Source organism: Phoxinus phoxinus, assembly GCF_949152265.1.
Source record: "Phoxinus phoxinus genome assembly, chromosome: 22".
Classification (NCBI taxonomy): Eukaryota; Metazoa; Chordata; class Actinopteri; order Cypriniformes; family Leuciscidae; genus Phoxinus; species Phoxinus phoxinus.
In genome coordinates this window covers 20,968,202-20,985,594 of record NC_136897.1, presented here as the reverse complement: position 1 = coordinate 20,985,594, position 17,393 = coordinate 20,968,202, and the positions used below count along the sequence as shown (strand labels likewise).

The following is a 17,393-nucleotide window of genomic DNA, read 5'->3' as shown; positions in this document are numbered from 1 at the left end:
AAAAAACTGATGACCCGGGACTTGAACTCTGGTCGTCAAAATCCCAAAAGTATAAAAAAAAAAAAAAAAAAAAAAAACGATGACCCGCGACTGGTCGTCAAAATCCCAAAAGTATAAAAAAAAAAAAAAAAAAAAAACGATGACCCGCGACTTGAACTCTGGTCGTCAAAATCCCAAAAGTGTTAAATGTGTCCATCCACAAACCCAGGATGTCAGATAAATGCCGCTGGTGATCATTGTAGTAGAACGTGACTGCATGAACACGCTGCTGACACTGACAGCAGTAAATAATGAGCTCACTGCGCCCTCTACCGGTTAGACTTGTAATAGATAGATCTATTCGCCGCGGTGATCAGCTGTGAATCTGCGGCTGGTGGTTGATGCGTCCACTGGAACTTCAAAATGCAGGCTCGTGAGATCAGAGAGCAGAAAAGAAACATGGCTGAGTGAGGATGAGACTACCCAGCTCTGTCCTTGTGTCGGTCTCTTTGTTTACGGCCGAGACGACGGCGGCTCTGTATCTGAGCAGCACTTACCGCTCCGCGGGTGATCAGATTTGGCAGTGTTTCACGCTCCTCTTCACGCTTGTGCCATCCGTGCTGGTGCAGCTCACACTTATCTTTATTCACAGAGACCTGAGCAGAGACAGACCTCTAGTACTGCTGCTTCATATATTACAACTAGGACCGATAATAAGGTAAGTGGCGACTCTCCTTTTGCTAATGTACAAGGATGCGTTTGCATGCTCTGTGGAGGGAATTACCCATCCACATAATGGATAAAGATACAAACAATGTCCATTAGAACGACTACACATAACAAAGGTGTTTCCCCCCACCCCGATTTTTTCTCACCCGCAAGATGAACCTGTGCTTTACCTATTAATATATATTATGCATATTTGTCGTTTAATTTATAGCCTGTGTGCGTTCATGTCAAAGGTTTCATGGTTCAAGGATTCATGTCCCCGGGTCTTTCATAAAATCTGTACCTTCTCGTTTTTGAAAAGGTGATTTTGAATAAATGTTTAAGGTGTTAACATTCTATTAGACAAATACATGTAATGTAGGCTATATTTGGATAGCATAGACCTATTTTTTTTTTTTTTTTTTAGAGTAGAAGGACTGCAGGGTTACAATTCATTATCAGATTTTTCTCTCAAGGCCATGGCATTGCAGGTGTTTATTGCAAAATAGAATTTAATGCTGATAATTCTACAAATATACAGTTTCATTAAGTAATGGTAATAGCACTGTAAAATAAGAGGCACATCACATCATAAATAGATGATGATGTCATGATGATTTTTTTATTTTATTTATGGAATTGAACAAGGGAATTCATGACAGTGGGTTGGCACACAACACCCTTGTAACAACAAAACGCTCTTGTAACGTTAGCATAAGATTCCTGTTATTTTATTTTAGGTTAGGTTATTTTTTTGTGAACCAATTATAAATTTAAATTAATTATAATTTATATTTTTAATAAAAAGCTGTTCTTTTTTACTTTTTATTGGTCAATGAATCCTGAAAAAAGTATCACAGGCTCCAAAAAAATATTAAGCATCACAATTGTTTCCACCATTGATAATAAATCTGCATAGAATGATTTCTGAAGACTCATGTGACACTGAAGACTGGAGTAATGGCTGATGAAAATTCAGCTTTGCATCACAGAAATAAATTATATATTTTAAGTATATTATGGAAAATGGAAAACCATTATTTTAAATTGAAATAATATTAGTTTTTTTTTTCTGTATTTTTGATAAAATAAATGCAGGCTTGATGAGCATATGGACTTCTTTCAAAAACATAAAAAAATAGTAATGTTTCCAAACTGTACCATGCCACTTATAATTTGTGTCCTTATCTATTAGTATATAGTTATTGGTGTTATTGACAGCTTCCATTCCAGTCTGGCCCTTACAGTAAAACTGATCCTTCTCTATCAGTCCTTGTGTTGGTGTTGCATTGACCATGTGCATAATTGAATCATTGATATATTGCCTCTATTTCTGTAATAGTACAGTTTAGCAACATAACCTGGGCCAGCTCATTCAGATTAAGCTCAGCACAGTTTCAGCCATGTGTCATTCATATTTAATTCAGTTGTTTATTTCCTTGAGTTTGTGTGAAAATCTCTCTTGGCATTCTCTTAACAAGCTCTCATCCATCACATTATCACCAAGGTTGCCTACAACCTATTACTGTAAAATGTCAAGGTTGTTGTCAAGGTTTGGGATAGGAAATGCTCACTGAAAGATTGACACTACCTGTCCTGTGAGACCTAGTCTCTGCATTTTAAATGAATGAGATGGAGAGATTGTTCACTGAGGCCTTACAAAGGCTGTCCTCGGGTAAGCCACAACTAAACTGGAGAGCTTTCATTGGATTGAGTGCAGTTCTCTGAGCACTGACATGGTCTTCTGTGACACGGCGAATGGATATAAGTAGGATCCAACAATTATAGGACATTTGCAGCAAACCCAGCGACCCCTTAAAACAAAAAGGGTAGCTTTTCTGGTTACTATGTTTAATTAAATAACTCGACTAAACATTATGGTAAACCAGTGCTGATCAGATTTCTGGTCAATTTTGCTTTTGTTTTGTTCTTTTTATTTTTATTATAAAAATATCCAAAGGCAAAATATGTTGTTTCTTTCAGCTGTAATTTAGAACAATGTTATTATATGTATATTCACTTTAAAAATAACCAAAGGCAATATATGTTGTTTTTATCAACAGTAATTTAAAAAGTTGAAGAACTATTTTATTTTATTTACCAAAGGCATTAAATGTTGTTTATTTCAACTATAATTTAAAAAGTTGTAGAACAATTTATTTTACTTTATTACACAAAGGCATTACATGTTGTTTGTTTCAACTGTAATTTAAAAAGGTATATAACTGTTTTTGATTTTATTAAATATTAAAGGGGTGGTATAATGCCCTTTTCACAAGATGTAAAATAAGCATTTGAAGTCCCCAGACGGTGTGTGTGAAGTTTTACCTCAAACTACCACAGATATTTGTATATAGCATGTTAAAGTTGTCACTTTTTAAGGGTAAGCAATAACGCACTGTTTTTGTGTCTGTCCCTTTAAATGCAAATAAGCTGCTGCTCCCTTTCAAGAAGAGGGCGGAGCTTCAACAGCTCGTGTCCTTTTACCTCACACACACACATGCACTGAAAATTTCAAAAACTTTTAGTCTTGATGGAGAGACTCAAGAAGAAGTGACAACATGTAGAAAACATTTCTGAATGGTTAGTTAGTGAATTTATGTAGCTTATGTGTAGTTTTCTTCTAGTCATTGATTCTGTCTTGATAATCTGTAAATCGTGTTCCGGGGCGGGGTTCATGTAAATTTTAGTGTTCATGATGTCACTAACCTGGGAGGAATATCGTGTACCAGCCGTTTGTTGTAGTCCTTAAAAAGCAATTTCTTTAAAAGAAAACCTCTCCCTTTGCTTTGAACTTTGAGTGTTGTAACTTTGCAGATGTTGTTTATGCTACATTACACACGAAAGGTAAAATCATATTCAACCACCCCTTGAATTATGTTCTATACCATTTGTTTATAGAACTATTTAATTTGGTTCCATTAGGTGCCTGGATGCCTTCTGTATCTATGGCAGTGCTGGAAAGGTGGAGGAGCCGTATGTCACCATCACCCGTAAGAAGCAGATTCCCCGGGACGGGCAGACCGAAGAGGTGGAGCAAGAAGTGGGCCAGGCGGAGGGAAAGTTAGTCACGCACAGAGCCGCTTTCGCCAGGACCTCGGTCATACAGGCCTTCCTTGGCTCTGCACCCCAGCTCACGCTGCAGCTCTACATCTGTGTGCTGCAGAAAGGGGTGTCTATCGGTAGAGGTGAGAACACACACATTCACGATCACGAGCACTCTTGTGTATAGGGAGCAGCAGTACTGACTGCACATTTTACAAGATGAGATTTTTGTCAGGATCTGTTGCGCACACAAATCCTCCACCATCATCCTGTCAGTCATCTCATCTCTTGTCTCGTAATGTGTGTGTATAAGTGAAATCTGAATTCTGCTGCACTGTCCGACTCTACCTTTTAGGCACTTTCAGGTTATAATTGTAGCGTCCATTGTCCAACTGAACTAAATTGTTTTTATATAAAAAAGCACAGAACAGTGGGGCTGTAATGTAATCGGTGTATGGCCAAAAAAACGTGACACCAGTAACACAGACTACTGCAGCAAGTCTATTTGTAATAAATTATTATTTATCCGTGCACATAATTATTCTTTTTTTTATTCATGTGCCCTCGTATTCTTTAATCAAAATAACTTCCAGCAACGTCTCTTCAATTCTTTGATGATGTGTTTACTGGCATGAGGGCAGGACAACATGTCAATCACATGATAACCGCAACCAATTAATTCCTGATGGACAAAATCAAGTCCCACCCTAAATGTTTTCTAGTTTGAGAAGCCGCTTCACTCGGATAGGCTATAGGTCACAATAGAAAAAAAGAAGACGATCGCAACTACCATTTCACATTGCTGACTTTAAAGGAACCGTATGTAAGATTGTGGCCAAAACTGGTACTGCAATCACTTTCAAATTACTGTAGAGCGGTGTGTATCCCCTCCCCCCTGACTCGGTTGCCAGATAAGCTTCAGGATCCAGCAGGAACTTAGGCTGCTACAAGGAGCTTCCAATGGCAAGACTAGAGCAGAGCTGGCAACCCGGATGCCGAAACACTACTGACTTCGTGATTGGTAGATAGGTGGAGGGTGGCGCATCAGGCCAAAGCACAACATGACAACATCAACATCAGTCGAGGGCTGCAACTTCACTTTTAAATGACAATATCCTGGCCGGACTACTGTTGTCAGTGATATAAGTATTTGAAATGAACATGATTTCTTAATGTCTACTGACATATCAGGGCCATTTTATGATTAAAATACATTAACATACGGTTCTTTTAAAAACAAAATGTTGGACAAATACATTTCCAGAATGAGACTTCTTACTGTAAGCCATCTTAAGGGTTTCTAGAGCATGACTAAGACTTTTCTTATTCCTGCTTTGTTTTGGTTCTGTTATCTGGCCTTGTGAAGTACAGCAAAGTGGAGCATTGCAAGCTTCACCACATCTGTAAAGTGTTAAATGTCAGGGAGAACAATTGGTTTTTATGTCATTGAGACATGTCATGTTTCCACCCAACAATTATGGTCTGTACACACTCTTTGTTGCATATTCTGAAAGTTTTTTTTTTTTTTTTGCAAGTTTCCTCCATAGAATATCTTTGTAAGTCCTCTCTATTGAAGGTGGAACTGTTCCCCACGTCACGTCTAAATTTAACAAGCTCCTCTCAGTGATACATTCTGCACACATGCTTGAGTTTCAACTAATGCCTCTGAAATGACTTTGGCTGGTGTACTTATCTATTTCCTCTTGTTATCACAAGGACGCACACTGTGTTTCTGAGAATATCAGCTAAAATAGATGGCGTGTTTTCAGACGGGGCCTCAACAGACAGAAATAATTTATAAACTGGAGGACAACAGAAAAATAATTTAATTAAATCCCCCCAAGCACTTCACAACAAAGAAAATAGGAAATCCCTGAAAATAACCAATAAACAACTCAATGTATAGTGTGTCTGAGACTACAGTACATTGAAAGTCTTTTATATTTATTCACTATAAACAGAAATATTCAGAAAGTTTAATTTGATTAGTTTATTACTTTTATTATTTGATCATTTAAAGCTGAAATAAATAGAAATTATTTTACATAAAAGCTAAGAAACAAAGTATACTGCCAATATACTACGCTACAGAACACTACAGCCAAATTTTTTTTTATTATTGTTTGTTTATTGTTATTTTTTGTAAACCTGGAACTAAACAGAACGTTTTATGATTTTACATAAAAGTTAATAAACAACAAATACATTTTGGAAAAGTTTTGATATATAATGCTTCATAATATTATGCTGTTTATTACAAAAGCAAGCAAAAGTCTATTTTGGACTGTTGGACCCCCACTGTAAATTGTTGGCAGCTGTGTCACTGTACACTGAATATTAAGATATATAGACCCGACTCTGCCTCGCAGATATTTTGTCATCAGCACTGCATGAGGAATGTGTTGGCAGCCTTGCAGTCTGTCCTTGAAAGCAGTATTGCAGATGGAAGACCATGGACAGTGAATCAGTCTGACCCCATTACCCATGAGGCATAGAGTAATGAAACGGTGACTGACTTTAGATCAGATGGAAGGCTGAAAGAGGCCATATGTTTGCTCTGTTGGTGGATTTAGGCCTTCAGGGTTTCTGCTTTTGTTGTTCTTTTATTACTTAACAGCATAGTAAATTATGTAACCAAATGGCAAAATATTGTGCACCGCAGTTATGGAGGCCCAAACCTGCCTAAATTAAAGATAAATAAATAAATATAATAATATGAGAATAAATTACTTGATAAAACAAATACAATTAATTTTAAATTAAATTTAGTCCTGAATTTATTTAAAAAATAATTCTTCCTTAATTTATTATTTTCTGTATTTATTTTTAACTTATTGATTTTTATATTAATTTATTCAGTCATTTATTTGTATATTATTTATTACCATATGTGTTTAGATATTTATAGCCTATTATGTTTTTTATTTTATTTATGCATTCATTTATTTGTATATTTATTTATTCCTGTGTTTAGTTTAATATTTATTTATATATTTTTAGTCTATTATTATTTTTTACTTTTCTTTGAGTTATGAATTTTATTTTATGTGTTTTATTTATGCATTGCATTCATTTATTATTATATTTATTTATTTATTTATTCCAATATTTTATTTTACCTCCCTACATAGTAGAGTGGTTTATTCCATATCCACATATCTAACACAAGATCTTTGTTCAATTCCTAGTTTTAACCACAAATTATGTTTTTACTGAATTTTATGTGATTTATGTTTTATTCTTTTCTCTCCCTACCAGGTACACTGATGGTCATATCCCTTCTCTCAATTGTATATGGAGCTCTACGCTGCAATATTCTCGCCATAAAGATACGCTATGATGATTACGAAGTGTCCGTGCGTCCGTTGGCGTACCTGTGCGTGTTCCTGTGGCGAGGGTTCGAGATCGCCACGCGTGTGACCGTGCTGGTCCTCTTCAGCTCAGTGTTGAAGGTGTGGGTGCTTCCGGTGGTGTCGGTCAACTTCGTCCTGTTCTTTCTTCGCCCGTGGGTTCTCTTCTGGAGCAGCCGCTCTCCGTTCCCGGAGAACATCGAGAAGACGTTGACGCGTGTGGGGACCACTATCGTCCTCTGCATGCTGACCTTCCTGTACGCTGGCATCAACGTGTTCTGCTGGTCCGCCGTTCAGCTCAGATTGGACGACCCCGATTTGATCGATAAGGGTCAGGCGTGGAGGCGGGTTGCAGTGTATTATTCCCTCCGTTTTGTCGAGAACACAGGGCTGACTTTGATGTGGTACGTCCACCGGACTGAGTTCTACCAATGGGTGGATGCTCCCGTGTTAGAAATACTGCTGCTGTTGGGTTATGCCACGGCTGTGTTTTTTATGTTACTCTTTTACCAGTTCTGCCACCCTTGCAGGCAACTGTTCTCATCCAGTCCAGCCCAGGGCTTCTGGGAGTGCTGTGGATCTCTCTGCGTGCTACGTGGGACTCTTCCCCAGCCGGGCTCCATAATGACCAAACCACCAGGGAAAGACAATGGAGACGATCCACCCTGCGTTACCAAAGGGGACATCGGGCAGAGTTTGTGCGGCGTCGTGTGAGCAAAGCACAACTTAAAGTAAAAGTTCACCCAAAAATGTCAATTCTGTCATCATTTACTCACCTTTGGTGTTCCAAACACATAATATATTGGTTAATCTCTGAAACAAAAAGATATATTTTAATGAAACCTGAGAGGTTTCTGTCCCTCTAGTCCATGTAACCAAAACATAGAAGATCCAAAATGGTCATAAAGGCATCGTAAAACAAATCGAGTGGTTTAATCCAAGTCTTGTGAAGAGATATGATAACTTTAAATGATTTAGGCATTTATTCACATTTAAACACAGACAGAGAGCGCATCACAATCTTCTAAAATGGTTAGAAGAAATCTCATTGGTTCTCGTGAGTGTGTGAAGCATGTGATGTATGTACAAGCTTCTGTGTTTATAATATGTTCAGTATGTGAAGATCATTGTTTAGATGTCAATAAAAGCCTAAATTAAATCTGTTCATAAAGCGATCGTATCTTTTCACAAGACTTTGATTAAATGTTTTGATTTAAGATGCCTTTATGATCTTTTTGGATCTTTTAAGTTTTGGTTATTTGGGACAGAAACCTTTTGATGATTAAATCAATGATGAAGTCTCATTGGTTTGGAACGACATGAGGGTGAGTACATAATGGCAGAAAGACATGCAGGTTTGGAACACAAGGGTGAATAAATCATGACAGTTTTCATTCGTGGGTGAACTATTCCTTTAAAAACATTGTCATGAAGTGCCCTTTAAGGATCAAAAGGGGAAAATGAAATTAAAATGTTGGATTTCTGCCTTTTACACTTTATGGTGGAACGTAAGAGGCAACGTTTGTTGAACTTTCAGATGAATATACTTTTTCTTGTTTTGTTTACAAAGCGTATGAGCCAGCATGGTCCACTGAAGTGCATGTGAATTTCCCTAACAAGATGAAACCGCTGCTTTTGTCTTGTGATGTGGGAGCGCTCTGTCCCTTGCTCGGTGTCGGTTTGATTAATGTGATAGCTTCTAATCTCTCTCAGAGACTGCATTATTTACTGCAGATTTATTTAAAAGATTGTATTTGCTAAGTTATAAGCTTTCGTTGATTTTTCCATCACTTTGAGGGCATTGCTTTCTTGACAACCTCTCAGGTTCATTTAGTACTTCTTACTCATTTTATGCTTAAAATATTATTATCATTTTATTACTTGAAAAACAAAAATAGTAAGACTGTTAAATTAGTTCTGATTGATTGGTCATATGATAGTGTCCTATCTTATGACAACATATGGCCTAAATTCAAGTAACTGCCTACAAATGCTTTCAGATTGTACGGATTTATGAATAGTAGTTGGGTTACAGAACAGGACCTTCATAATCCTGCAAAGAATAATTTACATTTTTTCCCCCCCTTTGTTTACACCCCTATTTTGAACGCGTCTCATCTGGGACTCCCTTTTGCACATTGTTCTCATTTTTCCTACAAAAAGTATAAAATGTCATTATTTTCATAGAAGGGCAGTATATGATTGTATCTTAACTTTACTGCCCCCCTGTGGGGTGTTGAATGAACACATTAATTAATTTAGTAAGACTCTGGAAACTCCCTTAAAAACCATGTCAATAAGTCCATAAGCACTGTATAGCACATCACATCACCGCTTTTGATATGTGCAACTGTCAGCTAAACTCATAATTAAAATAAATAAAGGAGAATGATATTTTGTCCATGAAAGGACATCAGTTTATTGATCTTTTCTTTTGTCTGTCTGTCTGTCTGTCTGTGTGACCAGGTTCACTTCAATTAAAACCAATTTAACGAAAGACGGTAACAATTGCAGAAAATTTATTCAAATAATATAACCATAACAGTTTTGACAATATAACAACTAACATTATATTTAAGACTAATGCAGGCTGAACTATACACCAGAAAGAGAAGTGAGAGTTCACCTGATCCATCCCCTAGGGTTGAGGAACTTCGCTTGCTGGTTTCTGATTTGTGATGACATTTCCTGACTTGCGTATGCTTTATATACCAAATCCCCATTCATATTGTGGCTTTCTTCACATTCTCTCTTGATCTTCTACTACACAGCTCAACATCATGGGAAACTTCGCTGCAAATGAAGGACTATCCATTTTTGTTATTGTAAGCTATTGGAATTAGGATTTAGGTTTAGGTTTTTGGTTTCTTATTTAAAATGTAAAAATCTTTTGATTCTAAAGTTCTTACTTTTTTTGAATTGCTTGTTTTTCGGGTTTTCTTTTAGCACAATTTTTTGTTAAACATACTGAAAAACAGAGATACAATTCATGTTTTATACTTTAATTACTTTTAATCAGCCTACAAAATTCCTAAACGCCCCTCCGTTCTGTTTTTCAGCTTGTGTGGCTCGGCATCAATGTGTTTCTCTTTGTACATTTTTACATGGCATTTTTATTTGACAGATACTACTATACTAGAGTCATACTTGGGGTAAGTGTCAAATCATTTATACATTTTAAATAATTTGTTCATTAATATAATTAATGTATTGTTGTAATTTTATAATTCTTTGAATGTCAATCATTATTAATTAATATATTGATGCCAGTATGTTTTTTTAAAATATATGTTTATAAATTATAATTGTAATAATTTGTGTATTAAAAACAATGTTAAGACACTCTAATTTCTTGTTTGTATATTGTATTTTAATTTCTATGCTAATTTATTGTTAGTTTCTACTCAGAACTTCTGTAAGAGTACAATGTTTATATGTAAATTGTTACATTTACATTTTATCTGTAAGGACTATATTTTAATGCATCTGCAAATATGTTGTTCAGAGCTTAAAATAGGAAATGAAACTTCCCCTGTCTCTGTGTGTGTGTGCCCACAGCATGCTCTCTCCTGGGCCAGAGCTCCAGCTGCATGTCTGAATTTCAACTGCATGTTGATCCTGCTGCCCGTCTGCAGAAACCTGCTCTCATTCCTACGCGGATCCATACAGGTCAGGAGAGGAGCAACAGAGCGAAAATGAAAGGCTTATCCACTTCAGATTGTGATGTGTGTGTGTGTGTGTGTGTGTGTGTGTGTGTTCACAGCACTGTAGCCGCACTGCAGCCCGTCAGCTAGACAGAAATATCACTTTCCACAAACTGGTGGCCTACATGATTGCCTTCCACACAGGTACTGTAAGAAAGACACTTTCACTTATTTTCCACGTTTAAATCCTTTTCCTAATTTTCGATTTTCAAATCTTTCTAAAATGCCACTAAAACGGAAATCTAAATTTGGTGTAGAAACAATTTTCACTCAGTAAATTGCCAATACATTTCACAATTAACTGGGGTCAGAACAGAAGTTTGAATAATTAGGCTACTTTAAAAAAATTTGTTTTAATGTTTTTGAAAGAAGTATCTTATGCTCACAAAGGCTGTATTTATTCAAAAATACAGTAAAATAGTAATATTGTGAAATATTTTTGCAATTTAAAATAACTGTTTTCTTTTTTTTTATTCCTGTGTTGGCAAAGCTGAATTTTCAGCATCATTACTTCAGTCTTCAGTGCATCCTTCAGAAATCATTCTAATGTGATGATTTAGTGCTCAAGAAACATTTCTTATTATTACCAAATTTGAAAACAGTTGTGCTGCTTAATATTTTTGTGAAAAGCATGATGCACGCATTATTTTTTCAAAAACACTTTTATTCTGCAAGGATGCATGAAATTGATTCAAGTGACAGGAAATGCCATACAGTATATATCAGTATAAGATGGACACAGCGACCCCATGGTTTCAACCATAGTTAATTTATAACATTACAAATTTCTATTTCAAATAAATGCAGTTCTTTTCAACTTTCTGTTCATCAAAAAATGTATCACGATTTCCACAAAAATATTAAGCAGCGACAACTGTTTTTCAACATTAAAAATAAAAAACACAATTAATAATTGAACACCAATAATTATTGATAATTACTGAGAAAGCAAATGAGCATATTATAATGATTTCTAAAGGATCATGTGACACTGAAGACTGTAGTAATGATGTTGAAAATGCAGCTTTGCCATCACAGGAATAAATTAGATTTAAAAAGTATATTACAGTTATTTAAAATTGTAATACTATTCCACAATATTACTGTTTTTGCTGTGTTTTTTTATCGAATAAATAAAAGACTTTCAAAAAGTATTAATTATTCCAAACTTTTGACCTCCAGTGTAAAACATACCCCAATAATCCTTGTTTTATTTACAACTTTAAAAAAAGTCATATTTACAGTGTAGTCTTGCATGTATGCTATTTTATAGATAATGAACTTGCTGATTTCTTGTATATTCCCCCAGCCATCCACATCATAGCTCACCTGTTTAACTTTGAGAGATTCATGGATTCCCAGCTCATGATCAACAGCAGTTCCCTGCCTTACGTGCTCTCTCAAATTGGCAACAATGACAACAGATCCTATCTGAACCCCATCAGAAGCAATGAGACGGTGAGTCTTTCCAGCAAGGTTTGCACACATTTTTGTGTCAGTTACACATTCTCAGTGTCAGCAGAAGTTCCCACTAAAACACTGATTCTGAAGCTGCTTCCTGCTCATTACTCAAGGAACCTCTAACTGATCTCAGGCCCGTAGGATACCTCCCACTTCCACCCACGGTTACATCACAGAACCATCATGCTGCTGCCGCCGATGTTGTGGTCACATGATTTAAAAATTCTGTTGCCATAGTGTTGCAATGATGACCCAGTGGACAATAGCCAGAAATAGAAAATTGAGAGGATGAAAAGCTTATGATCATAACAAAAACATGTTGAAACACAATCGACACTGCTAAAAAAAATGATACTGTATTTATAGCTGTAATTGAGAGAACCTACAACAGATTTTTTTTTTTTTTAATAGCACTTGTGAAATTTTGTAACATTTTAAATCTCTTTACTGTCACTGTCCTTGCTGAATAAATAGTCAAGTCACATTTATTTATATAGCGCTTTTTACGATACAGATTCTTTAAAAAGCAGCTATACAGAGATAATAATGCAAAAAAGTTTGTTTCCTGAAGAAAATAGCGCCACAGTCCAGCTTAAGTAAGTTCAGTGATGTTTCATGTTTGTTTTTAAAAAAGTTATTAATTTAGTTCATTTATATAGCCGCTCTGGAGTAAACCATGATGTCATCGTCCAGCTCAGTTCAGTTCTTGTATAATAGTGTCGATGCAGGCAGATCAATATTATTGTTGAATATTAAATAAAATGTTACATTTATATGATATATGAATTTCTTTTACAAAAAACAATCTTACAGACCCCACACTTTTGAACGGTAGTGTATATCAGTCTGAAAACTGCACAATGTTCATGTTTGCCGTCTACTCTAACTTTGTCTCTTTTTTGACAGTAATGTTTTATATGGTCATTTTTTGTGTTTTGGATTTCCCAGAACCCAACCATAGTGATGTTCACATCTATAGCGGGACTGACGGGGGTGGTCATCACCCTCGCCCTCATCCTCATCATCACTTCCTCCATGGAGGTCATCAGAAGGTCGTATTTCGAGGTGTTCTGGTTCACGCATCACCTGTTCATCGTCTTTTTCATTGGTTTGGTGCTTCATGGAGCTGGGTGAGGGTTTAATTCAATTCATATTTTTATTTTTTGTTCATCGAAATCTTGTCTTTGGAAGATGTATTTCGTTGTGATGCTGGTTGGCGCCGGTATTGGTGTGACACCTTTCGCTTTTGTTCTGAAGTCTGTGTGTCAGCGAACACATGGTTGGGCTAACAGTTTTAAGCTAATAAAAGGCAGCAGGTTTTCATGTCATCATGTAAGTTTATGGCGCATCTCAGTCATAATACAGTACATGTTGACAGACAGGTACATAATGCTAGCAGGAGAAATATCATGCATTATTTATGCAATAACTGTATGTCTGTGTAGGTGTATTGTGCGAGGCCAGACTATTGAAAGTGAAAAAGTGCACAACCCTATTGAATGTCACAGCCAGTTTGAGACCTGGGGTCAAAATGGCACCAACTGCCCTGAACCTGTCTTTGCTGGGAACCCACCGATGGTATATCATTAATCTCAAATACAATCTGTAATTTATGTAAGTTTGTTTCTGCCACGGAATAAAAAAATAAAAGGGTAATTTTGCTCTTTAATCTCACAATTCCTTTTTTCTCTCACAATTGCGAGTTTATATCTCACAATTCGGATTTTATAACTCACAATTGCTAACTTGTATATCACAATCATGAGAAAAAAAGTCAGATATAAACTCACAATTCTGACTTTTTTTCTTGCAATTTTGAGTTTATAGCTCACAATTCGGACTTTTTTTTGCAATTCAGTTTACATCTCACAATTCAGACCTTTTTACAGAATTGTGAGGCATAAACTCTAAATAGTGAGATATAATTTGCAATTAAAAATGTAATAAAAAAATTAAAAAATTGCAATTACCTTTTTTATTTTATGGTAAAAATAAGCTTGTACATAAATACATATGTATTGTCAGCATTTAAAACACATGTACTTCCTCTTACAGACGTGGAAGTGGGTGGTTGGCCCCATGTTTTTATACGTCTGCGAGAGACTGGTGCGCTTCTATCGCTCGCAGCAGAAAGTGGTGATCACCAAGGTTAGGAAATCAAGTTATATGTTTAGCAACCAATCAATTTTTTATCCCCTCTCACCATATTACGCCACTATGCAGGTAGTGATGCACCCTTCCAAAACCCTCGAGCTGCAGATGAAGAAGAAGGGCTTTAAGATGGAGGTCGGTCAGTATGTTTTCATCCAGTGCCCGTCGATCTCTCAGTTGGAGTGGCATCCCTTCACCCTGACCTCTGCCCCGGAGGAAGACCACCTTAGCGTGCATATCCGAATTGTAGGGGATTGGACACAAGCCATTTATACGGCCTGTGGAGGTGACAAGACTGTGGTGCTGGATGCTTGGACACTACCGAAGTAAGATTAAAGTGACAGATGAGTTATTTAAAGAGAACATTCTGTCATCATTTAACCCACCCTCATGTTATTCAAAACCTGTATGATTTGTTTTGGACAGCACTAACTTTCATTGTATGGATAAGAACATTTTTAAAATATCTTCATCTGCAGAGGGAAAAAGAAAGTCATACAGGGTTGGAACAACATGAAGGTGAATATTAATGTGCAAATTATAATTTTCGGGTGAACTCTTCTTAATGTCACATTTTTCTTGTGGGTCTCAAAAACTTGAATTACAGATGCAGTGTTTTAAATAGTACTAGGGAGTTTCACTTGTAAAATGGGAAAATACATGTGTAAAAAGGGGATGTGGGCGTACAATCACAGTTGCAAAAAAGAGAAGTGTGGGAAGACCAGGTTTTCTGTTTGAGAAGATGGTTGGCAATACGGCGATTTCAACATGAGTGAATTTTTGTAGTTGTTTCTGACTGTGTTTCCTAATTTCTTCCTCCTTCAGTACAGAACAAGAAGAATGCAAATTGTACAACATAAGCGAACAATGCAATGCTCAGTTATTTCTGTGAAACGTCTTGCAAAGAATGTTCAGGCTGCTCGTTTGCCATGCATAATGTCTCTCTGGTGTTCTCTGTGTAGGATGGCTGTGGATGGGCCGTTTGGGACGGCCAGTGAAGATGTCTTTCGATATGAAGTTGTGATGCTGGTTGGCGCCGGTATTGGTGTGACACCTTTCGCTTCTGTTCTGAAGTCTGTGTGGTACAAACACGTCCAGGAGAACAAAAACGTCTTCACCAAAAAGGTGATGAACAGCAAGTTTAGCAATTCAAACTTTGATGATAGAACAACATCTTTGTTTGCAGATGCCACGTTTATTTTACATATAGGAATATATATAATATACGGTACTTTAGGAATAATATATATATATACAGTATATGAATAATAGTGTAAAATGTATGTGTTCTACTTTAAAGATGTTTTGCAATTAAAGTCTATAGACAAAAATCTAATGTAATAAAATCACTAAAAATAAATACATACTTTCCACTAGTCTGAAAGAAGTCGAGTAATGTAAGCAATGTGGATTGCAAGGGTTACTAAAGTAATGTTCTGACATTTGACTTGTGCAGATCTATTTCTATTGGCTGTGTCCGGAGACACAGGCTTTTGAATGGTTCGCAGACCTTCTGCAGAGTTTGGAAAGACAGATGACAGAGAAAAACATGAGCGATTTCCTCAGTTACAACATCTATCTCACACGCTGGAAAGACGCTGAGGTGGGTGAAAAGACGTGCTTGTTGAATGGCAGACAATGTAAACCCTTTTGAACTTCACTGAAATACAAACAGGCCTCTGATAGTCATTTTGATTACTGTTTAAAGGCGGCCCACCTTAGGGTTCAATATGAGGCGGAGGATGATCCTATCACTGGGCTTAAGCAGAAGACTCGGTATGGTAAACCCAACTGGGAGAATGAGTTCAGTGCCATCGCTACCCAACACCCAGGGTATGTAGAGTGTGCTAAATAAACCATTATAAAACAGATCGTTCCAGTCCTTGATTATAATTGGTTGAGCCACACATTCAAAGTCATTGTAAATTATTCTAAAAACAGTGGTGTCTAACAACGCCCCTTAGCTGTTTTACATTCACCGTAAACCACGGCTTCTTGCTTTTGTGAAAAATTGCTTTTTTAAAGGCTTTCTACACTGCTGAGTATTATTTGTTTTCTCTTCCTTCTTTCAGTTCAAAAGTTGGCGTTTTCCTGTGTGGTCCTACAGCACTGGCCACAGCTCTGGGCAAGCAGTGTCATTCACACACAGAATCTGGAGCTGAATTTATATTCAACAAAGAAAACTTCTGATGTGCTTCACCACCATTTGGACAACTCGTGTGTATCAGAACCTATGAATACTGATGAACACTGCAATGCATTAAATCAATGTATACACTGCAAGAACGAATTCTTAAAAGAGTCTTTTGTTTTTTAATATATATATATATATATACTGTATATATATATATATATATATATATACTGTATAAACATGTATATATATATATATATATATACACTGTATATATATACACTGTATATATATATATATATATATATATATATACATATATGTACAGTAGTCAACATTTGAAGTGGTTCAAAACCTTTAATCAAAGTTATACATTAATTTTGAACAATACCCATTCTCCACTTCAAATGTTGACAACTGTATAAAAAAATTACTGTGTAGAATATTACAACTTGTTTTCAAAGATTGTATCTTAAATGCGTGTTTTGTCTTACCGAATTTGTAGAAATGTATTTCACTTTTAGTTGTTTAAAAAAGTGTCGGTTTTAAAGTAATGAAATTGTTGTTTAGAATAGACTTTTTACATTTCAAGTTTTTGTCATTATGATGTCTAGATATGTCATGGTTGTGCATGAAGCAGAAATAATAGATTTTTATATACTATAAAGATCAGTATTATTTTACTGTTGGTTTGTGAAACTACCCTGCTATCCAAACCTGCTTCCCCTTTCTTAAGTGGAAGTTAAATAAACCCTATGAAATCTTGAGTTGTGAAATTTGCTGGTAATCAATTTCAGTCCTTTTCATTCATGTCAATATGGTAGATAGTGGGTTCCCGTTAGAAAGTTTTTAACATTGTGC

General features: G+C 36.2%; 1 protein-coding gene across 5 annotated transcripts; it reads left to right on the top strand.

Moving 5' to 3' along the window:
• Positions 1–244: 244 nt before the first annotated feature.
• Positions 245–17,299, top strand: xk (X-linked Kx blood group (McLeod syndrome)). Of its 5 annotated transcripts, XM_079597740.1 has the most exons (14): positions 7,388–7,813; positions 9,854–9,907; positions 10,142–10,234; positions 10,641–10,751; positions 10,846–10,930; positions 12,096–12,244; positions 13,196–13,377; positions 13,693–13,825; positions 14,303–14,395; positions 14,471–14,724; positions 15,361–15,523; positions 15,855–16,001; positions 16,107–16,231; positions 16,471–17,299. In XM_079597740.1, the coding sequence occupies exons 1-14, from the start codon at positions 7,514–7,516 to the stop codon at positions 16,586–16,588; spliced, it is 2,007 nt and encodes a 668-aa protein (XP_079453866.1). In that variant the 5' UTR covers positions 7,388–7,513; the 3' UTR covers positions 16,589–17,299. The 5 variants fall into 5 exon arrangements, 4 of the variants coding, with proteins under 4 accessions (XP_079453868.1, XP_079453869.1, XP_079453866.1 ...); XM_079597741.1 differs by having other exon boundaries at positions 7,793–9,907; XR_013795902.1 differs by lacking the exons at positions 10,641–10,751; positions 10,846–10,930; positions 12,096–12,244; ... (6 more) ...; positions 16,107–16,231; positions 16,471–17,299 and adding exons at positions 345–697; positions 3,613–3,875 and having other exon boundaries at positions 6,991–7,813; positions 10,142–10,225.
• Positions 17,300–17,393: the final 94 nt, after the last annotated feature.